General features: G+C 43.0%; 1 protein-coding gene across 1 annotated transcript in view; it reads right to left on the bottom strand.

Annotated features, from left to right (window-relative positions):
- Positions 1 to 5,383: 5,383 nt before the first annotated feature.
- Positions 5,384 to 26,544, bottom strand: part of RRP15 (ribosomal RNA processing 15 homolog) — a 79,033-nt gene continuing 57,872 nt past the window's right edge. The window contains 6 exon segments of the mRNA XM_075542587.1: positions 5,384 to 5,563; positions 5,565 to 5,593; positions 20,117 to 20,222; positions 21,794 to 21,796; positions 23,280 to 23,377; positions 23,380 to 23,555. Of these exon segments, the coding sequence (XP_075398702.1) occupies positions 5,384 to 5,563; positions 5,565 to 5,593; positions 20,117 to 20,222; positions 21,794 to 21,796; positions 23,280 to 23,377; positions 23,380 to 23,555 (592 nt within the window).

The following is a 26,544-nucleotide window of genomic DNA, read 5'->3' as shown; positions in this document are numbered from 1 at the left end:
GAAAATTGGGAGTCCAGAGCCTGAGATAGCCTGAACTGGTCTGCGAAGTCAGTAAGTAGGGAATCTCAGTTTTTGTAGGAGCTAGGAGTTGAGCAAGAAGCTGCTTTCTCTCTGCTGTAATCACTCTGGAGGGTGGGAAACAGAAAGATTTCTCCCAAGTCGTCTCCCCAGATATATATTAGACTTAGGACACTGCTTTCAGAAAATGATAAATGATTGTCAAGTTACCTCCCTGAAGGCAGTCAGTTGCCAGACCGCTGTCTGGTCCCACCACTGACAGGCCCCGCTCCATGCTGTTAAGGACAATGGGCTACTTCTCCCTAAAGGCTTGTAGTCATTGGTTTGGTTCCTGTAGGTGGAGTTTTCTCCCTACTGATAATGGTCTCCATAGTGAGGCAGAGAACAGATCAAACTGGTTCAGTGACATCCAATGTTAGGCTGCCATCCTGAATCTAGGATCCACCCATCTTGTCACATGTATACCCCCAATCCCTCCTCTTCCTATTACATGGATACCCCTAGATCACCCTCCTCCCATTACTGTATTACCTATAGCACAACCCTTTCCTGTGACGTATGTCTTCACCTGTAATTAGGGGCTTACATGTCCTCAGAGAATATAAAATCCTTGGTTAGCAGTAAATATGTCTTTCTCTCCATGTGGACCACCAGGTGAGGCTACGGTGATCATTGTTATCATGAAATATGTCTAACTCCATTATTTCAATCTCCTTTCTCTCTTTGACTTCACTATAATCTTTACTTATTATCGCTGTACAATTGTATCTACCGGACCTGTGATGATGTGTTAGGGGCCGGTATACCCTAAACTGCAGTTCTTTGTGGGTTGGACTCCCAGATAGATAACAAAGTGGAGAGAAAGGTGGACCTGGGTGGGGGACACTTGGTACCCTGTCTGTGGCCAGTGAGGCCTCTGGTAAATGCAAAGTGACCACTGCTTGAATTTAGCACAGTTCTCTCTTCCTAGTAAGAGAATAGGACAATTTGGGAGAACCAGGGTTTGATGTATAAATTGCACATTATACCGACTACATAAAAGTGGTCATGTCATAAGGAGTTGTGAAGGTATATCTGAGAGTCCTAAAGTCTGGGTGAACGCTAATGAAGTTCTCCCCATGTGTTCAGGTAAGGCTGAGTAAGTGGCTAAAAGAAATGGATTTACCCGAGGCAATGAAAGTTACCCTGGGCTCCGGATGGGTGATCTTCATGGGGGCCTTAAGCCCTGGGCACCGTCAGTTCTCCATGGCTAAGTCAAGCAGCTCTGGCACTGAGGAGCCTTGAGCACGTTGCTCCGGAGGTCTAGTGGGATAAACTATGCCACCCACTCTGTCATTTCCCCAGTGACCTTTCTGTTTGCAGTGTGGACATGGCCTTCTTGGAGGAGGCAGATTAGGGCACACATTTGCCCAATGCCCCGTTTGGGAGCATTTGGAGCAGGGTCCTGGTGGCACAAATATGCATGGACCAGTAACTAACTGGTTTAGACACACCCACTTTGCCCCGGAGGGCACTTGTTAGCATTTGGCATGGAGCTTCTCCCTTGGCCACTTCCCCTGATCCCCTCTCTTGTTGGAAACTTTGAATACTGCACTGAGAATAGCTTCTGTGACATGTGGGGGCCACGGTCTAATCCTTTAGCTTTTAGTGTCTGGAGCTGAAGGGGAGAGAAATTTGAGTGAAGTACCATGATCCCTTCTGGAGTAGTAGGATCTCCCTTGGTATATGTTAGTAAACCTTCTGAAAAAAATGTGAAATTTGGTAGGATTTTCATATGGTACCTAAATTATTTCCCTAATTTTGTCATAACTGACTGCTTTATTTTCAGCTTTCTGCAAGCTCTCAATGCAGTACAAAATCATATCATCTCACAGAATGCAGTCCCCACGACCTGTCTGAGAATTCCAATGAGGGTCTCATCTGGGGATTGCATTGACGCCCCCAGGTTTGTCCTGGTTTGGGCGTGTACTTCATTGCTCTCTGTTGTACAGCTATCCAGACTATCTTCCTAACTTCAAGGCAATTGGTAAAGTTATATAGACGTTATGCCAGGTGAGTTCATATGAGTGAGATCTTTCAATTCTTTAATACGAGTATCTGCCAACTTTCTCTAAAACTGATAAATCATTTAAAGAGAAAGGAATGTAAACCTCTACTAGACTCTGATCCCAAACTTCATGGAGGGGAAAAGGGGGCGTGGGAGGGGAGCCTGCATTTGACATGGATCCTTCAGGCTTGAAGGAGCTGCCTCTGTGGAGAGACCTGAATGGGTGAGAGGTGGAGATGAGGCAGGCAGCAGAGGAGAGGTGTCAGATGTCTAAGAACATGGCATGGTAGGAGGGGAATTGGTGATGGAGGAGGTGGGAGGAGCAGACACTATTGGTATGGGGAAGGGAGGAGTCTTGGTAGAGGTTGAGTGAGGTAACAGGGTAGGGGGTATCAGATTACAGCTCCTAGGCTTGGAAGTGGTGGAGACAAGGCAGGAGTGGGAAGGAGTGGTGAGCCCAAAAGGTTGATTTTAAGGCTGACACTATAGCAGGAGAGATCAGATCAGTGTGGCCACTGGGAGGCTGCAGGGGTTTGGAAAGACCTGAAGGGGCTGTAAGGGGAAGGGAGAAAGCCAGGAGTTTAGGCTGAGACAATAGGCACTGAAATTAGCGGCTCAGTGTGATCACATGTATCAAAAACTGATCCTGGTCTAAGAGAGGGACATTCCTGAACCAGTAGAAGTTGTGTAGTGGCACGATTCCAGCATAGATGAGGTTGAGCATGAACGAGAAAGCTTGGGTATAAGGAACATCAGGCCATAATTTGTAAATTAAACAGAAATTATTGAGATCAGGAATACTTTTTAAATCAAGAGTGCCACTGGGTGGCCACCTTGAGTTATTGTCCAGTTTGTACTGTGGCCACACATTACAGGGGAGAGTCAGTTTTTCCCTTTTGAAAAATTGATGTAAGACCCAGTGAATTGAGGTTTGCCAATGGTGTGTCATACCATTGCTTAGAATGCTTACAACCCATTTTAAAAAGCTGAGTGTAAATTTGAGCTCCCTTGAATGAGGAAGCAAAACAGGAGAGCATGCTCCCACGGAAGAATTACCACCCGCCCCGGGGACTGAGAAGGCCCTCTGACTTAGCTAAGATTTCTGGTATGTGGACCTTTTCAGAAAGGTGAAGGAAAATGTGCTGGGGTTGCCTGGACTTGGAGATCTCTTTACTAGTTCACTCCAAGGGGTCCAGGAAGGCTGCTGGGGACTTCAGTGGCTGGATAAAGGGAAAGTGCCACTCTAGTTCTAGCCTAGCAGCTTCCCTGCCAAAATGTAAGGTCCTTCAGAGACAAGAGACAGTGAGACCATTAAATTGATGCATTTATTGAGGGAGGTGAGCTTTGTAGGGAACCGGAAATCAAAGGAAATGTGGTGAAAGGGGTTTAGGTTAACAGCATAAAGAAAGGTTAGTGCTGGCCCTTTATCTAAAGCCAGGGAATTAGCTAACCAAAAAGAGACACAGACCATGAGAGTCACTATTACAGAAAGGAATAGGAAATTAGGTGTAATACAGACCCACTAACAAACTACAACAGAGTCTGGTGGGGAAAGAATTAAATGGCTCTGGTTCAATAGCCTCCACGTGCTTTTGTTGCTGGAGGCCAGGCAGGAAAGGGACTGCAGGAAGATCCAAGCCTGGAAGGTGTTTCTGAGAAAGAGCCACAGGAGCTTCAGGTAGTGAGCGGGGTGAGAGACAAAAGAGAGAAAACAAAGGAAATTCCAGAGTATTTATGTTGGGGGGGGGGGAAGGCATCTATAAATTATGTAAACATGACGAATTCAGCACATCTCTCTGGTAGGTGCCCATAACTCCAATGGACCAGGCACCAGCTTCCAAAGGCTGATGGACAAACACGGGCAGAGTAAGCTGTGCAAACAGAAGAAATGTCTGCTGCGGTCTTCAGTGATGCTGCCACCAGACCCTCCACATAGCATGTGACCTTATGAGGGTAAGAAGGAACTGAAGATGTAATTAAGGTTAGGATCTAGAGATGACACCCTCCTGGATTAGGGTAGGTCTGAAATCCAGTGATGACTGTCCTCACAAGGGAGACAGGAAGGCAGTGACATAGAGCAGGGAGAAGGCTGTGTGGATACAAGGCAGAAATTAAGGTGTAATAGAGTTCAAATTCTAAGCATTTAATTTGGAGAAGACCACTCTTCCAGGGGAGTCTATTCCAGTTTGAGATTTACCATAAATTCTGCCTCCATTGAGTTCTTCCTGACCATTAATCTGGCAATGTAAAAAGATGTTTCTCAGATAGAATGTGTTTGAAAGCAGATTAATAAAACTCCCCCAGTCAGCACACAGAGGAGAGGTGTTTTACTTCTGGGGTTATATTCCTGGAGTTGACTCATGGGGGACACACCAAAGTCAACTGGTACAACACAGTCCACAAAGACAATGCTCAACATCCTTCTTTGGAGAGTAGTGACTGGGGTCTTAAATGATCATGAGTGGACATCTAAGGTACCACTATTGGTCTCTCATTATTGGAAAAAAAGATGAATGAAGGAAATTCGAGATGCATGGAAACAATTCATCCAATGAATTAACCAAGCAAACATCCACCTCCAGAGACCAGAAGTAGATGGTGTTCAGTTACCACCAACAACTAACTGACTGCTCCTCAAGGCATCACTTTAGAAGGTGCTGCACAAAGTGGGAGGAAATGTGGAACAAAATCCAAAATCATTAAAAAAAAAAAAGACCTGCCTTATAGGTCATAATGGAACCCCCGAGATATGGCCCTCAGTCACACTTCAGGTCTTGAATGAACTCAGACTTGAGGCTAATTTTCATCCCAGCAATAGACCAGTCTCTAAGGGGGAACAACAACCCTAGGGAGGTAGTACTTCTTAGAATGATCAACAATCTGAGATCAAGAGAATAGCATTCACCCGAAGTTCAGAAGTGTTTTGTAAAACAGAATACAAACAGAAAACAGAGTCTGAGTGGGGTAAATGATATTACACTGTGGGGATGGCGATCGATGACATGAAACGGAGGAGGCGCTCTAGCTCTCACTTAGGCTGGTAGTCTCCAAAATGATGAAATAAGAGGAATTGAGGTAGGAGAGACCAGCCTTATCTCTAAAGAACTTACCAGCATTTATGGGTGTCCTGGGACATGGTAACCATAACGGACTACTTCCATACTCGTAAAGCATCATGAAATGGAGAAGTTCCGACTCTTAAGAAATTAGGTTGTGGGCAGATAGGAAATTGAATAAACTTAAAATTAATATTCTACCTTGTGCTTTCTCACCCTAAACCTCCTTAGTCTAACAGCTAAGCCTCTGATGTACTGAATTTTATATAAAAAGCATGGCCTGTCTGGCTTTTGAGGTCTTCTCTCTTGTACTTCCATCCATTCCTCTGAGAACACTGATGAAATCTTTCTTGGAGACGGTAGTGATCAACTTAGCACACTTTCTAACAGAGCCTCCAGCTTCTTTCTCTTTTTCATCAAGATTCTTTTGATGCTTCTGAATGAACAGCATTAAATAATTGCACTAACCCCCCTACGGAATATCCAAAACAATGCAGTTATGTAACAATTACACTAGAATGTAAAGTCTGTCAGGGCCGGAACAACGTGTTTCCACTCTCTAGAAAAGAGGAAAACACTACAGTATGTATGCAAATGATAGAATAAAATGAAGAAATACAGATGAATGAACATGCATTTCAATGAATGAAAATACATTGTAAATGCAAAAAGTAAACATAGGTGGACCGGTGCATGACTTTTTTCAGCATTAGTCTTTCTAAACCAACTTTTGTGCAATTCAAACTGAAAATTGCTTTTCAAACAACTATTTATTTCTCAAAATATACTTTTGTAATAGTTAAAAAACTGAATCACGTTCGATCCATAAATATGTAGTCCTCCTAATAGGCTTACCTGTGAATATGACCTTGAAAGATGCTAGTTAACAAGATCACACCAGGTAGGGCAGTTCCTATTATCACCTGAACAGTGGGTTAAAAAAGAGGAAGACAAGCACAGAGAGCTGAACATGACAGACACAAGGATCAGACTCCAGGGGAAGATGCAGCTACAAACCAGGAAACACCAAACATTACTCAGTCACAGAGGCTAGGATAGAAGAATGGCCTGATTTGGACTTCTAGTTTCTAGATCTGTTCTTAAAAGAAAATAAATTTCTGCTCTTTAAAGGGATTTCATTATTGTAGCCCTAGACACACTGCAGCACTGGAAGGAGCTGCCTGACAGCAGCCACTAGTCTCCAGAGACTGGCGAGAACAGGAACACGGTTAGCCAAACTTGCCTTCACACAAAGACTTGTTACAAAAAAACAGATTTAAAAATGTCTCATTGTTTTATACAGATCAAACACTGAAATGTTAATATTTTCAAAACATTGGGTTAAGTAAAATGTATTATTGGAATTAATTTTACTTTAATTTTATTCTTGTGGTTACTAGAAAACCTTTAACACTGAGTTGCTTTGATATCTGAAATCAGGAGGGACTTCATGGTCTAACCATGATTTCCTCTACTCCCAATTGTACTCGTGGATAATTTCCCCCAAACAAATCCTCCTCCTTAGCAAGGGAATAAGACAAAGTGCCTGCCTCTCCCTGAGTAGTAGCAAGCTTCAGTTCCCCATAGCTCATGGAATTATGCAAACAAGCTAATCACATCCTCCAGCAGGGGGAGGGGTGGGGGGGTGTCTCCTCACCCTCTTGTTACACAAAGCCTATGGCCCACATTGCCTGCTGCTTCTGTTCCCAAGAGTTGATCTCAGTGGCTCTGCCTTAGGAGGTGACTTCCTCCCCTGGGTTGTGAGTGTATGTGACCTGATCTCATCTGCTCAGCATCAGAGACCATGGGGTCAACCATCCCCATCATATTAAGGCAAAAATTTCCTTCACCAATGGGTACAAGGTAAAGAGGAGGTGAGCAACACAGTTAGGTATTTGGTTCACAATATATTTCTACACAAACTCAGCTATCGAGTCGATGCCAATTCACAGTGACCATATAGAACAAGTCCCTTTGAGTGTGTTTGACTATAACTCTTTTTAAAAAAATCATTTTATTGGGGGCTCGTATAATTCTTATCACAATCCACACATCCATCCATTGTGTCAAGCACATTTGTACAATCATCATTCTCAAAACATTTTGCCATCATCATTCTCAAAATATTTTCTTTCTACTTGAGCCCTTGATATCAGCTCTTCCTTTTCCCTCCACCCACCCTGCTTCCTCCTCCCTCATGAGCCCTTGATAATTTATAAATTATTTTGTCATATCTTACACTGTCCAATGTCTCCCTTCACCCACTCTCTGTTGTCCATCCCCCAGGGAGGAGGTTATACATAGATCCTTATATTCGGTTCCCCATTTTTACCCCAACTTCCCTCCAGGTATCGCCACTCTCGCCACTGGTACTGAAGGGATCATCCTCCCTGGATTTCCTGTGTTTCTAGGTCCTATCTGTACCAGTGCACATCCTCTGGTCTAGCCGGATTTGTAAGGTAGAAACGGGGCCAGGAAGCACGGGAGTAGAAAGCCTCTTGCTCAGAGTGGCTGGTGATGTCATCCTGCTGGCCTTGCAGTCAGCAGGCCAAAAGAGGCATGGCAGCACTCAGACCATGACGACGTCTGCTAGCTTTAAAACGGTACAATCTATGAATGGTCTTCATCATAACTGTTGGGCCTGGCAATCCACCTGGGGCTCCGAGCACTCCCGCAAAGCCTTACTGGGTTTGGGAAGGCTGGAACACCTTCATCCGGGTCCTTCTCCAGGGCTGTGTTCCCAGTGAGCATCCCCGAGGGAGAAACTAAGAGTACTCGAGATGGTGCGATAGCTACCCAGACATAGGGCCCCTCCCCTGTAATGTAAGCCACCAAATGCAAGGGAATCTGTTTAGGGAGCCTGCATGGCCCCTCTGGGACAAGGAGAAGCATGGAGACACGACATTCTGCCTACTGCTTTTGCCATTGGAGATAAAGTCCTTAATCTCTGACTCAAGAGTCTATTGTCTTCTGCCAGTGAGGGAAACTGAGGACTGGGAAGAGAGTGCATGTGGACAAATTCCCTAGGCTCGTGATTGAGAACCCTGGGAGACCAGGATTCTGGGTGGAGGGAAGCCTTCACATTTGTGAGTTAGAGAAGAGTCCAATTGCAGTCTCCTAATTAAAAATCATCCCCATAATAATGCTACCCTAAATGTTACTTCTTACAAGCACATGGCTGATTAGTATGCAGCCAGCAACCATTATCTACAGGAACAGTTATGTTGCTATTGTTCTCCCAGCTCAGGGGACAGTCACCTCCCTTCCACCTGCCCCCAGCAATAGTTTTAGGTGACTCCCCAATGAACTTAGGGACATGTAGGTTAGGACACTGCCCACCTTGTTCTGTATGTAATTGTCTGCTTTTCCAGGCTATATAACTTGGTGAAAAAACAAACATTTGCTCTCTCTCTTAATCCTGACCCAATGGATAAGGTGAGCACACCTCCTTTATTCTATTCTTTATTTTTTTATTTCTTAATTGTACAATCATTCCTTAGAATCCAATTGGTCGTGGGAGGCAGGCTTCCTCTCCCAAATGACCACCCAAACAGGAACTTAGTGCAAGTTCTCCTGGAAGAGAGAAATTAACCCCATGCAATGGCCATGGCTGTGCAGCCTCATCAGGCAGTGAAGCGAATTGGGGACCAAGTTTGAAGTGAGAGTGCAGTTAAGGGATTACTAAATATTTAGAGACAATAATGGGACAGGGTAAAAGTAAATCTAAAACTTCCTGTATTACTCTCACCCACCTACTGAAAAAACCCAGACTGCAGGGATAACAAGGACAAAGATGAGAGGTGATCTACAAGTAGTGGAAAAGCACAATCCACGTTCCCCGAGGAAGGCATGTTTCACCTAGAGACCTGGGAGAAGGGAGCTGTAAATGCAAAGAGAGCATGTATGAAAATGACTTTAGATTAGCACCTCTGCAGAGAGCACAAGAAAAGAAGATCATCATGGTAGTGAAATATCTGAAGTAAACTGTCCAAGGTTACAAAAGCAGGCAAAAGTCATTCCGAATGAATCTGAAACAGGGGGAAAGGTTTTAGAAAAAAAACCTGAAAAAGCTAAATCGATTCAGAAGGAAGCCTCCTGGCCAATGCCCGTGCCCCTGAGGAATGAGCACAGGGGACTGGGAACCACAAATAAACAGAGTTAGCCAGTACAAGAGATCCGTGAGGGCACGAAGTCAGCGCCTTGACTTTCAGAGAGAGAGAGGAATTGCAGAGCAAGGGGATGTGGATACTACATGAATCTTCCATGATAGTGTTGTCCAGAGGCCCGCCAATGCAGAAAGCAAGCAAGGACTCTGGAAACCTCATGAGAGTGCCTTCCCCTTCAGGCTGTTAAGGGATTCAAACAAGCTGTTTCACATTATGGGGCTGACTCTCCTTTCGTAAGTAGCAGGATCAAATAATTAGCTGACGCTGACTAGAAAGCTTTAAGGAAGGTTTGCCTTTCTCCATCAGATTACTTACAGTATCAACTTTAGTGGTTTTAAGAAGCTAAAACCCAAGCTCGCAGGTCGTGGTACCACTATAGGAGTAATCAGTCCTGAGGGCCTGGGGCTATTACCATGGAGACAACTGCCACATATTAACAGGCATTCTCGCAGATTCGTGAGGTTTGTCTGTGGGTCTAGGAAAAAAATGAAGCCACAAGAAGAGAAACAGCCCAGTTACACTGCTCTAAGGCAGCGAAATGATGAATCTTCTACAGATGGTTTGTGCCGATTGCAGGATGCTATGTGCAAAAGTCAGTAACACAGGCACAGCCCACAGTCTGGGAGATACCTTAGCTTTTGAAAATGTCAATCAATCAGGACTGTTCCTACAGAACAGGGCACATCTTGAAACTATCTTAACACCTGCAGGGTGGTGGAAGCTGAGCTGAATCTTCCTGCAGCTGCTATGGCCAACTATACCAAGCCTGAAGGGAAATGTTTCCGCTACAGGAAAGTCAGTCATTTTCAAAGACAGTGCCCACAGTGCGCACCCATCATCGGGTGCTAAAGCAGACCAGGGCCTGGGTCAAAAGCCCAGAACAGGGCCGGGACTGGGGTACAGAGAACCCAGACTTTGCCCCCACTACAGGAAGGGGTATCAATGGGCAAATAAGTGCCCCCTCGAGATTCAAAAGCAAAGGAGTTCTTTCAGTAAACACTACCCCGTCCAGGAAAACAGGAGCAGGACATGCCCCGGGTCCCACCCAAACCAGCTGTGAAATGCATGCAGTTTCTGCCCATCTCAGCACACACAACCTTCAGCACCAGTCAGGCCTCGGGCTCAGTCCCCCCACCAGAGGGAAGTCATCCATAGCATTAACTAGCCAAGAAGTTCAGCTAATACCAAATAGCAAACCAGAAATTATTAAAATTGGTATCTGAGGTCTGCTGCCCAAAGGAACAATAAGGCTTTCAAGGAAGATCCAACTGAAATATCAAGGTGTTCAGGTTGTTACTGGGGTTACCGATCAGGATTATGAAGGGGAAATTAGGGAAGTGATTAAATGTGAAGTGCCATGGGCTATGAAAAAGGGAGCTTGCATAGGCCAATTATTATTGCTTTCTTATGTTCCTATTGATAAGCCGACACCACTGGTGAAGAAAAGCCAGTGGATTCAGATCTATCCCGAGGTCATGGGATATTTGGGAATGCTATTGTGAACAAACAAGAACGCCCATTGGAGTTAATAATGGAAGGAAATAGATTTTCAAGCCTTTTAGATTCAGGAGCTGACCTTTTGGTTATGCACCACCGACAATGGCCAAAGGCTCACCCACTTACAAATGCTAAATTTAGGATGGGAGAAACAGAGGTTAGCCAGGAGGAAGTTTGACAACGTGGCAAGATCCTACAATGTACAGGCCCTGAAAGACAGATTTCATTAAAGCCTGTGGCAACTCTTACCTCAATTAATTTATGGGGGAAGGATCTATTACAGCAGTATGGAGACAAACTGTACAACCCCCCCCCCATAGAATTCCATAGCACAAAATATAATGAAGAATATAGATTAAAAGGATGTAGCTTTGGAAAAAGTGAACAGGGAGATCCGTCTCCAATTGAGGCCACTCCCCAAAATGACTGTCATGGTCTAGGATATTCACATTTTTATTTGGGACTGCTATTATAAAGCCTGCACCCATTAAACTAACTTGGAAGTCCAATATCCCCATATGGATACAACAGTGGTACCCTAACAGTGAAAAGTGACAGGTCCTACATGACCTAGTACAAGAGCAGCTGAGAAAAGGCCCTATCGCAGAGACTCAGTGCTTGGAATGCCCCATGTTTGTAATGAGAAAGAAATCTGCCAAATGGAGAACGTCCACAGACCTGAGAGCTGTAAATTCCATTACACCGCCTATGGGAACCCTCCAAGCAGCCCTTTCCCACAGCTAGACAGCCCTAGAGAGCACACCCCTGAAGCTCGCCACAAGCTACAGTTTGTAGAGGAAGGCATCATCCAGGGAAAGATTTACTGCATTGATCCAAATAAAATTGTTATTTTTCACACACCTATTATGCACACTGGGAAGCTAGTCCAAGCAGATAGGCCTCTAGAGTGAGGATGCTAGGGCAACACAGGCACTAAGGTGTTTTAGCCTTTTTGGGAACAAATAGCAGAGTTGAACACCAAAGGCCAGCATCACTGTTGACTACTGAGTGGGTATGCTACATCATAATTCTGCCTTCTATTCCAGTTCAAATGAAAGCTCTTTGAAAACCTGGAGAAATTTCATAAAAATAGTATTACCGGTAGTTAAATTTTATGGGAACTTAAATTAGCCTAAGAGAAGATCTGGGGATCTTCTAAAATATATTCCTTGGAAAATTAACATGGTCTCCTCCCACAAGCTGTCGGAGCAGTGGTTCTCTACCTGGGGGTCGCGACCCCTATGGGGGTCGAACGACCCTTTCACAGGGGTCACCTAAGACCATCGGAAAATACATATTTCTGATGATCTTAGGTAGGAACCAAGACACTGCTCCTCTATCCCTCTCTAGACGGGTCCGCTCACTTGCAGCTAAGCCGTACCTGGCATTAAGACTGTTACCCATGCTACACCATGCTTCAAGACAAAATTTTATTTGTCATTACAAATAAATATTTCCCAAACTATTAGGGCCATCAATGAGGGAATTGGGACCAACTTGAGAACATAGGCAATCAGAAATAGGGAAAGACACAAACACAGAGGAGGCACAAATTGACAAGTGGAATATACTGAAGATAAAACACCTGTGTACTTCACAAGAATTCACCAAGAGAGTAATAAGAGTCCATGGACTGGGAAAACATCTTTAGCAATAACATATCAGACAAAGGCCTATTACTAAAATCTACAATGCGCTGCTGGCTTTCAAAAAGAAAAAAACTAACTGCCCACTTGAGAGGTGGGCAAAGGACTTGAAGAGAAGTTTTACAGGGGCAGAAATCCGAATGGTCAACAAACATATGAGAAAATGTTCCTGATCTTTAGCCATAAGAGAAATGCAAATTAAAACAACAATGAGGTACCACCTAACACCCTCAAAGGTAGCCCAATTCAAAAAATCAGAAAGCAACAAGTGTTGGAGGGGCTGTGGGGAGACAGGAACTCTCATCCACTGCTGGTGGACTTGTAAGTATATACAGCCACTATGGAAATCGATCTGGCGATATCTAAAACAGATGGAAATTGAGTTACCATATTACCCAGCAATCCCCCTACTGGGCATGTACCCATAAGAGGCAAGAAACAAACCAAGGCCAGACATCAGTGCTCCAGTGTTCATTGTGGCACAGTTCACAATTGCATGGAGTTGGAAGCAACCCAAGTTTCCATCAACTGACGATTGGATTAAAAAACTGTGGTATATACATACAATGGAGTACTACGCATCACTAAAAAGCAGTGAACATATGAAGCACATAGTGGCATGGGAAGAACTGGAGGAAATCATGCTAAGCGAAGTAAGTCAGGCACAAAAGAACAAGTACAACATGAGCCTAATGAGGTAAACATTAAAAAAATGCAAAATGGGCATAGGGAAAAAGCTACTGTATACAAACATTCTTGGGGTGAGGACCATATAGTATGGTAGAGACCAGATCAAATTCAGGGATGCCCATGGTAGACAACTGGGAAGGAGGTGAGGAAAGGGGACAAAAAGGATGAATATGAGGAAGAAAAGGGAAACAGGGACATGGGGCGCTAACCAACCCAAGGGGAGGGTATTGTTTATATCTGCACAGGGAAAGAGAGACCAGACTTCGACCCAGTGCCTCAAGGTGTGAATGGAACATTCCAGCATGGAGTAGGGAACCAGTGGAGAGGTCTGGGAGGCTGGGCCTAGTACCAAATATTAAGTGGATGCCTGCCCCTCCCCCCAGAAGAATTTATTTCAAAGGATGACATTGAATCTGCAGCGCCTGGAGAGGGATATATCTGATCGGAGAGCATGGGAGCAGATGAAGGGGGAGGAGGAGAGAGTGGAGCACATCCTGGCCCACCAGGCCCTGAGGGTGATGACCCCATTAGAGCAGCCAGTCCACAGAGAGGACCACATGGCCAGCCCCACTATGAGACATGACATACCTCACTGACTTGTGGCCCTGCAAGGGACATCACTGGAGACACTTTGTGGGAATTGCACCCGACCTGATCCCACTACACCGAGGCAAATCACTGGGGGAGTGCAGCGGAACAGCAAGGGAATGGAGCGGCAAGGTCCCCAGTGAATGCTGAAAGTGGACTTTGGGGGCAGGGCGTGGTGCCCCAACAGACTGAACTGGAAAATACTCCTAAAGGCCAACAAATGATCCTTGAACTAACTACAAGCTTTTCTTTCTTGTTGTGTTTTGTTCTTTGTCAGTGGTTTGTTGTTGTTTTGTTGTATATTGTTGCTTGGTTTTTCTCTGTCTTGTTTTTGTGCATGTTATTATCTCCGCAGGTCTGTCTGAATAGATAGGTTGACTGAATTATCTGGAGGAAAAACAACAGGATTGACAGTTCTGGAGGGACATGGGATGGGGGTGGTGTGGGAGGAAAGGTAGTGGTGTTAACAAACCCAGGGACAAGGGAACAACAAGTGATCCAAATTGGTGATGAGGAGGGTGTGGCAGGCCTGGTAAAGCATGATCAAGAGTAATGTAACCAAGAGGTATAGATGAAACCCAGGTGGGGATGGAGCATGATAGTGGGACAGGAGGAAAGTCAAGGGAAATTGAGGAAAGAGCTGGGAGGCAAAGGGCATTTATAGAGGTCTAGACAAAGACATACACATATGCAAATATATATAGGAGGTTGGGGAAATAGATCTATGTGCCTATATTTATAGGTTTAGTATTAAGGTGGCGGAAGGACGTTGGGCCTCTATTCAAATACTCCCTCAATGCAAGAATATTTTCTTCTATTAAATTGGCATTCTATGATGCTCACCCTCCTGACACAACCGCTGAAAACAAAGCGGGTGAATAAGCAAATGTGGTGAAGAAAGCTGATGGTGCCCAGCTATCAAAAGAGATAGTGTCTGGGGTCTTAAAGGCTTGAAGGTAAACAAGCGGCCATCTAGCTCAGAAGCAACAAAGCCTACATGGAAGAAGCACACCAGCCAGTGTGAATATGAGGTGTCGAGGGGATCAGGTATGAGGCATCATCAGAACAACAAAAAAAAAATCTTACCATAGTGAATGAAGGGGGAAGTGCAGAGTGGAGACCCAAAACCCATTTGTCGACCACTGGAGATCCTTTTGCAGAGGGGTCTAGGGGAGGAGATGAGTCAGTCAGGGTGCGATGTAGCACCGATGAAGAACACAGCTTTCCTCCAGTTCCTAAATGCTTCCTCTCCGTCAAATATCATGACCCGAATTCTACCTTGCACGTCTGGATAGAGCAGAGGTTGTACATGGTGCAGATAGGAGCTGGAGGCACAGGGAATCCAGGGTGGATGATACCTTCAGGACCAGGGGTGTGAGTGGCGATACTGGGAGGGTAGAGGGAGAGGGGGTTGGAAAGAGGGAACCAATTACAAGGATCTACATGTGACCTCCTCCCTGGGGGACAGACAACAGAAAAGTGGGTGAAGGGAGACATCAGACAGCGTAAGATATGACAAAATAATAATTTATAATTTATCAAGGGCTCATGAGGGAGGGTGGTGGGGAGGAAGGGGGAAAAAGAGAGGACCTGATGCAAAGGGCTTATGTGGAGAGCAAATGCTTTGAAAATGATGAGGGCAAAGAATGTACAGATGTGCTTTACAAAATTGATGTATGTATGGATTGTGATAAGAGTTGTATGAGCCCCTAATAAAATGTTTTTAAAAAGAAATAAATATCTCACAATACATATTTATATATTGTTTTGCGATTAAACACTATGCTTCAATTATGTTCAATTTGTAACAATCTAAAAATTGCATATCAGATATTTACATTATGATTTTTAACAGTAGCAAATGACAGTGATGAAGTAGCAACAAAAATAATTTTATGGTTGGGGTCACTACAACATGATGAACTGTATTATAGGGTCGTGGCATTAGGAAGGTTGAGAACCGCTGTGCTAGAGAGAGCCCCCACTTTGTAGTACAGATGGCTCCAGCAATGGCATTGCAGCCTACTGTGGTCCCTCCTCTCAATCCTTTCAAACTTGTTATACCTCTGCTCAGAAGACAAAAATATTTGCTCTCACTCTATCATTCAAAGATGTGAAGCAGTCGATTAATATAATTAGTGATTCAGCACATACTGTACAAGTCTGTTCTTTTATTGAAACAGCAAAACTAAAATCCGATCCGTACTCTGACACTGGTAAGTTATTCCTCACATTAAAGACTCAAATAAGGTCCTCCTCCATCCATTCTTCATTGGGCACACAAAGGCACACATGCAGCTGACAGGGCCAATTTCTATGGGAAATGCTACTGCAGACAAGTTAACTCAAAGGCACTCACTACTCTCATACTCCCAAAAGCTCAGCATCAAAATTTACACAACACTGCTAGCCTAAGACAAAGGTGTGATCTAATGTGGGCCCACGTCAGGCAAATATCATCAAAAAACGCACTCACTCAGCAAACTCACTTAGGAAGGGACCTGATGGAATTAATCCACTTAAAGACCCTCATTTGGAGGCCTGGGAGTGGTACATGTTTCCATAGATATTTTCTCAGGATTTTTGTGGGCATCCGCGATGCCTACTGACTCCACAAGCATGTCATCAGCCATTGTCTAGCCTGCTTCGCTGTGATGGGCACTCCGACACACCTGAAGACGGACAGTGGCGAAAGGTTTCGCAGCTTTTGTCCAGGGTGGAATATTCATCAACAGGCATTCCTCAGGACCTTCAGGGCACACGGCACCCCAAAGCTCAATTCTTAAAACAGAAAGGGAAGACGACCAAGGGAGATTTGGTGCATGATAAACTTCATTTAGAATCATTAACTCTAAATTCTTTTTCCCTTCCAAAAGGTTTACATAACTAGGAAAGAGAAACACTTTTCTACCACCACAGAGAAAGTCGATCCAGAGAAGATCTGGTGGAAACACGGCTACGTAATATAGGAGCCGGGGTTACTAATGTCTAGGGGCAGAAGTTATGCTTATATTTTTTCAGATGGTGGAGAAGACAAATGGACCCCCTTAGAAGAGTGCAATGACCATGTAGCAAGAAAAATGATGGAGACGAGGAAGAATCTACCTAGCCCTTTGACCCTGATTCCATTCCCATCAAAGAAATGGCAGGCCAAACGATAAGAAAGAGACACTGGTATGAAAAAAAGAGAACTGAACATTTTGTGAAAAACTGGCAGGAAGACTCACACAAACCCTGGACCACTCAGGCAAAGGTGGACGACAAGCTGGAAAGAAAGGTGGCCAAGCTACAACAAATGGTCCAGTGTTTAGGAGACCAAGTCATGAGCTTACAGCACCAACTGATGCTAACACGTGATTGGAATATTACCAATTTCTATGTAGCTCCTTGTCCAGAGAATGAAATGTTGCATTATTGGGTTTTAATTAGAAAGCATTTGCAGGCAGATAAGGGAAACACTTCTTTAGATGTTCATCAGATTGAAAAGAAAGTTTTCAATACACATAAGGATGGGCTAAAAGCATGCCCTCGCTCTACTGCAATTCAAAACTTGTGAGATGGTTTAGAGGAGCTTGACCCACGTGCCTGAGTCCAAAGCATTTCACACAGTAGAAGTTCTAGTGTGACTGCATTGCTTATTGTCATAATTTGTCATCACAATCACATGCAGCTTCCATAGAAAACTAAGGAGTACAGCAGAACTCTCGTTCTCGACCGCATTAGTGCTCAACACACTCGGACTTCACCTTGAAGTGTCCAGAAAATTTTGCATGAGAGCTTGAACAAAACATCGGAATCTGACAAATTTTTTTAAACACAAGCTGTTAGTGTTTTGGTCACTTGACATTAGTTGGCATTGTTAGTGCACATTGTTTAAACCTTTTGTAGCTGTGTTCCAAGTGTTTTGCTATAATTTAATTGATTTTTGTGGCTTTTTGTACCGTTTTCAGATTAAAAACCATGGATTCTAAGAAAGGCTTTTGAAAAGAGTAATCACGAGAAGGAGCTGGTTAACTGTGTGATTGTTATTGTTGATAATAATTTAGTAAACTCTTTTAGAAACAGTTAAGGAAATGCCAACAGCAGACCACATAAGACAGATTTTTTTTTTTTGAAGGGGGGTGGTGGTAGGGCCAGCCAGGTCCTAGTGAAAAAAGGCAAAGAGGGGGAAAACTCCTGAAATGCAGCTACCAGTTTATTTTAAGAAAGGGAATTCCCCTTCTAAACAATGACTCTCTCTCCACACCTCCTCTCCACATCTGTGCCCACAGATCCAGATCCTCATCAGTCTCAAGGTATGGGCCACACTGTAGTTCGTAAAAACTTTAATGTTGTATTTCTTATTTAAATTATATTATTTAACTATTTACTTGGAAAATTCTGTGTAATATTTTGTATAAAAAGGCAAGATGAGGGTAAAATCTTGGTGGATGAGAACAGATTAATCTGTTTTCAGTTATTTCTTATGGGAAAATTGATTCGGAATTTGACTGCATCCCAGTTCGACGCTCCTTCTAGAATGGATTAGCATCAAGGTCCGGGGTTCTACAGTATAAGGGGGGAAAAAAGTCATGTGGCTTCACTGGTCCTTTTGAATTTAAAACATACAACAAAAAGGGGAAATGTGAGAAACTGAGAACCAGGAAGCGAGTTTACTCATGATTAAGAAGCCTGGGAGGAAGGACTCTGGGTGGAGGGAGGCCTTCACATTTGTGAGTTGGAGAAGAGTCCCAGTCACATTCTCTGAATTAAAAATCATCCCTACAGTATCCTCCCATAATAGTGCTACTTTAATGTTACTTCTTATAAGCACATGGCTGATTCCTATGCAGCCGGCAACCTTTATCTATAGGAGCAGACATGTTGCTAGCATTCTCCCAGCTCAGGGGTCAGTCACCTCCCTTATACCTGCTCTTAGCACTGGTGTCAGGTTACTCAAAGAACTCAGGGACATCTAGGTTAGGACACTGCCCACCTTGTGATGTATGTGGTTGCCTGCAGCTAGGACAGCTTGCATGTCACAAGGCTATAAAAGTCAGTGAAAGAAAACGTTCACTCTCTCTCTCTTGATCTTGACCCCATGGAGGTGAGCACACTATATTCTTTATCTTTTTTATTTCTTCTTAATTGTACAACCCTTTCTTAGAACCCAGTTGGCTGTGGGAGGCTAGCTTCCTTTCACATGCCAGCAACCAAGAAGCATTCACAGCTGGCACCAAGGAGTGAGAATCAACTCCAATGCAGTGAGTTGGTTTTTAAGGAAAAACAAATTCATGGTCGTCAAGTCAATGCTGCCTTATAGTAATGTCTTGTGGGTTTCCAAGACTAACTATTTACAGGAATAGAAAGCTCAGTTTTTCCCCCAAGAAGCTGTTGCTGGTTTCAAACTGCTGACCATGTGGATTGCAGCCCAACTTGTAGCCACTACACAACCAGGGTTCCTTACTTTTGGAGAGTGAAATTACAGACCCTTCATAACAGGACCAGGACAAGAGTGAGACAAGGAAGTGCCTAAGGCCAAAATTTAAAGTGGATTGTACAAGCACCAACCCAGTACTTTTCTATGCTTTTTATGCATTCCTTTAGTTCACCATGAAGCCCTATAGGTTAGTATATTATTTTCTTTTTATAGGTAAGTAAAGTGAGGTAGAAAGAAATTTTGTATCATGACAAAAGACATGCAGTTAATAAAAGTCAGCACTGGGATTTGAACCTAGCACCCACATCCAGACATTCTTAAGGGTCACACCTCAATTTCATGGTACACCACCTCAGTGGATTAGAAAATGGCCCAAACAAAGCAGGTAACTAAGAATTCAAAAGCAATTCCACTAAAAATGACTGCTACATCCTCTATGTAATAGCCTACCTGTAATCCAGTGGTTTTTCCCAGTCCTCAGACAATCTCCTGTTCTATGTCCCCAACACATAAGGTCTATTCTAGGAGGGATGGGAATGGATAAGTCTCATTCATACAGATGAGTGGGCAGGGGTCACCCATCAATCACCTTATCATATTTATCTTTGGACACAGTGGACATCAAATGAATATTTGTGGCTGATGATAAATAAAATGCATACATTATGTGTTATTCCAAGGGGTAATAAAAATAATCATCTAATACCATAAATTTAGACAACCAACAGAGCAGAGGTCTGAATGCACTGTTCTCACGGCTATAAAAAACAAGATGATCTGAAATAGGTACGTGCGGAACATTCACTTAGCACATTATACACATACCTCACGAGACCTGCAAAACCTTTGGTTGACTACACTGTTAACTAGGCAAGCTTAGATATAAAACACTTGGCCCACAGAAGGCAGGCTTAAAAATCAAATCTGGCCAGAAAGAGATTGTCCTTAAGGTTTTAGCATTTGATTACTTTTTTAAAGGGCAAAACCACCGTCTTACCTTGTTGCTATCCTCTAAAGATTTCTCTCCATTTCTTTGTCTTTGACAACATCTGGCTTTACTCTGGACATCATGTCCCACTCCCACTTCTTATCAAGCTGTGTTATAAATATTGTCATGTGAGAGAACATTGGGCATTTTTTAAACTGCAGCATACTTTGATATGATATTCTGTGAAAGGACAAAGGTAATAAATCATGCTGGTTTAGTTTTTCAGACTTTTTAAAACCCCACAATTTTAGGGGTACAGCTCAGGGAGCTTGTGGTTAGCACTTGGCATGACATATGAGAGGCACATTGGGAGTTTTGTCAGGCCTGACAACAGGGGTCTGGAGAGTTGCCAGTGCATCCCGCCAGGCCGTGCACAGCGGGGTGTGAGAGAGCCACGTCTGGTAGGCCGTCACCACATCACCCCAGGTACGACTTCAAACTACCTCCACTGGCAACCACAAAATTAAACACAGTTGCTCTTTATTTGCAGAAAATGACTTCTTTAACAGAATTATTAAAGAACCTGTATTCATATGTATAAGCATAGTATCATTTCCAGAAAGATCCTATTTAGACAATGATTATCATTGTCTACAGTAAATCGTCTTAATATGTTTCTGCTCTTGGTGGCACGCCTGGCCCATAGCCTTGGCACACAGGAGGAGGCTACCAAAAATGCACGGCAAAGGTCTAACTGGAAGCTAATGGAATCTTCCCACAAACTTTCTGAAGCCCTCTTGTATATGGCGCACCACTTCCCAACTCCCACAAAGGCAAACTGTGCTCTCCTGCAGAAGCGGAAGGAGAGTTAGCAAGCAAGGAAGTCCCGAGGGCCCCGTAACCCAGTGCAGAACTGTTTCCCTGCGGCTGCGAGAGCCCGACAACGGATGTGGCACATTGCTTCTCCAGGTCCCCTTCTCAACCAACGCCAGCCAGCAAATACACGGAATACGACACACTCACCGCCAGAAGTTGGTAAGGGTCTAAAACACATCCATGAAAACGACTCCTTTTATCTCTTTTCCTCCGTGCATGCATTTCCCATTTTATGGGGAAAAAAATCTAATCACAGTGGACCTAACTCCTATTCTCACTCTAAATATTGGCCTGATTGTTTACTAAGTGTATAGATTATTCCCCAAATCAGAGAATTAATTTTTACTATCACAAATCTGTCATACTAATTCAGATCATTTAAAAAATGATCTTACCTAAAAGTTTTATATTCATTTTAAATGATCTTCTGTACTCTTGAGTTAATAGGCATGAGCTTCTGAACATTTTAGTTTAACTCTGAAAACATTCTTATATTTATGATTAAAACTTAGTAGCTGATAAAGTGGAAATTCAAACATTAAGAATTAATGAGAATTTATGTTGACATCACTTAAATCTCTTCAAAACCAAACCACACCAAACCCACTGCCACTGAGTCAATTCTAACTCACAGTGATCCTTTAAGGCAGGGTATGTACAATGTCTTCCAAGGTGATGTACAATGTCTATGGAAGCAAACCACCAAGTCTACCTCCTGCATAGGGGCTAGCATGCTTGAATTGTCAACATCTTGACTAACAGCTGAGAGTTCATAGAATGAAGCACATAGAAAACTCCACTCATTCGATGCCATTTTCCACAGGCTTTTAGAGGTCGCAGCGTGTACAAATGACACTGAAACCTGCTGCCACGTGTCTGGTGTGGCACAGGTGCTTCCATGCCCTGTGTGCGCATCGTTGTCTAATGCTCAAAGCTGTGGCCTAGAGCGGAGTTGGAGACATGCTCCTCTTCACTGCAAAATGCTGTCCACACCAGAACACCAGGACTAGACGTAATCGCAAGCACTGTTTTTTCTAAAGCCTCTTCTAACTAGCTTCTAGCTAGAAAATAAACACATTCAATTTTCAGTTGAAAAGCTTTCCTAAGATTTAGAGACAAAATTTATCTTAAAATACTATGTGAATATAAACTTAGTGCCAGGGTACTTTCTGTTCCCAAGAGCAGTGCTCAAAAAAGTTCCATCTTTATATGGGTTTTCACACAGAACAACCTGTATTAGTAAAGAAATACTCACCTTTAAATGCAATGGGGTGGTGAACGTTCATGGAAATATGTGTCAATTCTGATTTGTTTCTCTTTTATTTTTACCAATAAATGAACCAGCTGCCTTCATACCAATCCCAATCAAGGAAAACCCAAGTGTGCTCTGGCAGAAAGTGTGCATAGGGCTTTCACCAGCTGGTTTTTTATTTATCTAGATTGTCAGGCCTTTCTTCCAAGGCACCTCCACCTTTTTGGCTAGCAGGAGAGCACATGAACCAGTTATAAAACCTGGGTGCTCTTAGAATCAGCAGTGCAAAATGCCTGCACAATTTTAGAAAACCATGTTTTTTCTTCTATTAGGAAAGAATACTTATTTCACTAACTACATTTCAACACAGAGACACCATCAAGAATAAGGGATAAACGTATACTATATCATTGTTTCTTTATGCTTACAGTACACAATAAATTCATGCCTAACTTTTGAACTTTAATTAACAGATTATAACAGTCTAACTTGTATCATGAGTGATGGAACAAAAGGCATAATGGATTCAAGTGTATCTAACAAGGAAATAATCTCTTTATCTTATGACATCCTCACAGATATTGTATTCACAGTGACCCTATAGGACAGAAGCTTCCCAAATTGTAATCTATACAACAGCAGGCTACCCCAGGGAACTCTCCCTGGGAGCAGTAGGTGGGTTCAAATTGCTAGCCTTTCCGTTCTCAGCCAAGTCCATTCCCACTGTACCTCCGCAGTGACTATACATTCTAAAACAGATTTTCAACAACAACAAATCAACATGCTTCCTGTATAACCTATTCAAACATCAAGATTAGTGCAAGGCCTGAAAAAGGCAGAATATGAACAACTACATAGAATAATATATTGCGCTATAGTCATCATTTCCATATTTATAATTACATCTGTATTGCTTTGCTTAGATCATTAGCAGTGAACATGCTAAATGGAGTAATTTAGACTAACTTTATCTTGATATGTACCCTCATAGAAAAGGCAAATATAAAAGCAGAATGTTAAACACTGCAAATAATCTGGTACAGACAGCAATTCCACCAAGCAAACCATCTAATACAAAAGACAACCTTTAGGACACACCTCTTTTCTCGAGTCTCTCTTGCTTTAGCTTGTCTTTCTCCTTTTCCTGCTCCTTATCTTTGATCAGAATGGTCGGCTTACTTGTAAGAGTTTTTGGTTAAGAATTTTAGCCATGGCATCTATCCAGCCTGCATTCGGCCCAACACTAGATTCAGCATCAGCATCCTCATTATCAGCTGTTTTTGCTTTGTCATCGAAAGAAAAGCCATCCTCTTCCAATCCACAGCTTCCGACAGAACCCAGGAATAGAAACAAACAAAGGAAATGACATACCCTAAGTGGAGGTTGCCAAGGCGATGACCAGATCTCTGGAGCCCTTCATGAAGCTAACAGCTCTGCACCTGTCTTCCCTAGGAGGGGCCATCTCCAAGTCCCATTGTTGCCAAATCAGTGGAAAACCAGAGTGCCCCCCACCCACTGCCATCAGGCCCCCAATGCCTGACTAATCAGGATGACAGGAAGCCACAGAGGCTTTAAAACCATGCATTCAGACAGACGTCTATCCACCAGCCCTCACTGCACTCCTGCTGCCAGGATGGTGAGAGATGCTGACAGAGGCCAGTGCAGGGTGCTATTTAATCCATGGACCTTAGTTAGGATATTCAACCTTACCGGAAGAGACTAATGAAGCTTATTCTATACACAAAAAACAGCAAAAACAATAAACTAGCAAGAAAATAGTACAAAATTATCAAATTAACTTCTCTGATGAGTTGACACAGATATTTAAGAGTTTAAATCGACCCATAATGATACTATAATGAATCCATGAACAAGAGAAACTAAAATCCAACCTTGCTGTGTTAGTGTAGGTTGACTAGAGAAACAAATTCATAGACATTCATATGTGTATAAGAAAGATCTTTATATAAAAGAGGAATTAGTATATTGAGAAAACATCCCAGTCCAGATCAAATCCCTAAGTCTGATATTAGCCTATATGCCCGATATTAACCTATAAATTCCACTGCAGAATCACGAAACGCATACAATGATGCTGAATGCATAAAGATCACAGGCCAGTGGGTGGAAATTCTTGTGGATCCAGTGGTGGGATAAGCATCTAGCGCTGGAGTCAGTCTCCTTGCAGTTCCTCTGGCTCCAGGGCTCTACCATAACTCTATGTGTCTTGTCATCAGGAAAAAAAACAGAGTGAGTCTGTGTGTATCTGGTCTCCAGTCAACTATGCATCTCCTTAGCACCCCCAAATGAGGTCATCAAGCTGTGGCCTGATTGACAGGCTAAACTCCACCCCTTTGCAAGTTGACAAAGGATTATGTAGCTGCCACACTTATGTATTATATACCTTGCATTAAACTATTGAGTGTTTTTACAGTTAGGGAAAGAAATTATCTAGTGAAGTAAACTCTGCCCAAGACAGATGATTGAATTGCACTCTTGGTTGGCTGAATTAAAATGTCAATCTCTGCCAAATAGAGCCTATTCAAACGTCAAAATTATTGTAAGGTAACTTCAAGGTGAAAATTCAAAGTTGTAAGTTATTGTTGACAAGATTAGGTCATTTTACAAAATAGGTGTTATGGGAAAGTAGTGGATGACCACAAAAGAGCACAAAACAAAGGAGGACTACTTCATTCTATAACTGTCCAATACTATTGCCTATTGCTGCCAAAACTCCAAGAATGGCCTGCATGAGCTAACATATTAACCTTACCCAACAATCTGTGTTGCTCTTGCCTTGCACCTCAGTGTTCATTACCACCAGGTGTAGGCTGTTAATGCTCAGAATAGTCAATGTGTAGATTTTCTTACTATTCTCAATAGATATGAATTCTCAGATAACAATTTAGATGAGTGAAGAGTACACATGTTATTTATGAGGTTTAAAGATTCCCAGTGGTGCAGTGGTAAACAGCTTGAGTGCTAACTGAAGGGTCAAAGGCTCAACTCCATCAGCTGACACATGGGAGGAAGACACAGTAATTTGATTCCACACAAATGTACAGTCTTGGACACCTTTCAGGCAGCTCCTCTCCATCCTACAGGAGCACTATGAGCAGGAAGCAACCACTGAAAAGGGAGAGGAGTAGTCAGTTTTACCATTCCACTGGGTATAAGACGAGGCATCTTAGGAGCAGGTGACTTCTAAGGCACAGAGACTTCCATGACCATCAAGAAAGAAGAGCCATGAGTGACGTGTGTCTGAAATCCATACAGAGAAGTGATGATAGCATGTGTGGCAATTATGTAGTTTCCTGTCAACTGGAGCAAAGGGGTGGAAGCTAGCCTGTCAATCAAGTCACAGCTTGATAACCCCTTGATGACCTCATTTAGAACTGCAACTGAGGTAAATCGCTCACTGGAGGCCAGACCACTCTCTCCACCTTCCCTTTCCTGTTGTTGAGACACTCAGAGAGCTAGAGGAGACATGTGGAGACCTGTGCCAGCATTCAGATTGTACAACTGACACTGGATCCAGAAGACCTACCCACTGGCCTGTGATCTTTCTGCATTCAGCATCATTGCATGTGCTACGTGAGTCTAAAGAGGAATTTACTGACTAGTATCAAACATATGGGCCAATATCAGACTTATGGACTTGATCTGGACTGGGCTCAGATGTTTTCTCAATATACAATTGCTCTTTTATATAAAGCTCTTTCTTATATATTTATGAATATCCATGAATTTGTTTCTCTAGTCAACCTGGACTAAGAGCATGAGAGAGAGTAGCAAGCTTCCCTGACCACAGAATAAGGAAAGCTGAGTGTCTTCCGGCAGCAATCTGCCTTGCAGAGTGGGTAACCTTTGGGTATTGATAAGCAATAAAGAAGCTTTGTTAACACATGCCCAACCAGGGCAGATGCCAAGGAGCCTCATGGTTGAGGATCAGAGAGGCATATGTGCTAATGTGGCTGGAAAAAAACATTGGACTATAGGAATGCATACTTAATATTTCTGATTGACTCTTGTAACCTGTTAGCTTCCCTAATTAGCCCCATAATCATGAATATAATATTATCTTTGTGGTCTTTCAGTGGACTCTTACACCTAGCATAGAAACAGAATGTCATGGGTTGGCAGGATGGGGTCAAAATAGAAGGTTGGAGAGGGGAGCTATGGCTGATCTCTGCTCCATAGGAACTATTCTTGGGCTAGTATAGTCTTTTTTATAAAGTACCGTGTTACCATGTCCAACATAATAGGAAGATAATATATTTTACATTAATTTCCTACTAATCTCTTCACTGTAAGCTACAAGTGAAGATAGAATTAATTTTTAAAAGACCTAAATTTTGAAA

This window comes from Tenrec ecaudatus, chromosome 1 (genome assembly GCF_050624435.1).
Source record: "Tenrec ecaudatus isolate mTenEca1 chromosome 1, mTenEca1.hap1, whole genome shotgun sequence".
Lineage (NCBI taxonomy): Eukaryota > Metazoa > Chordata > Mammalia > Afrosoricida > Tenrecidae > Tenrec > Tenrec ecaudatus.
This window is presented reverse-complemented; position numbering and strand designations above follow the sequence as displayed.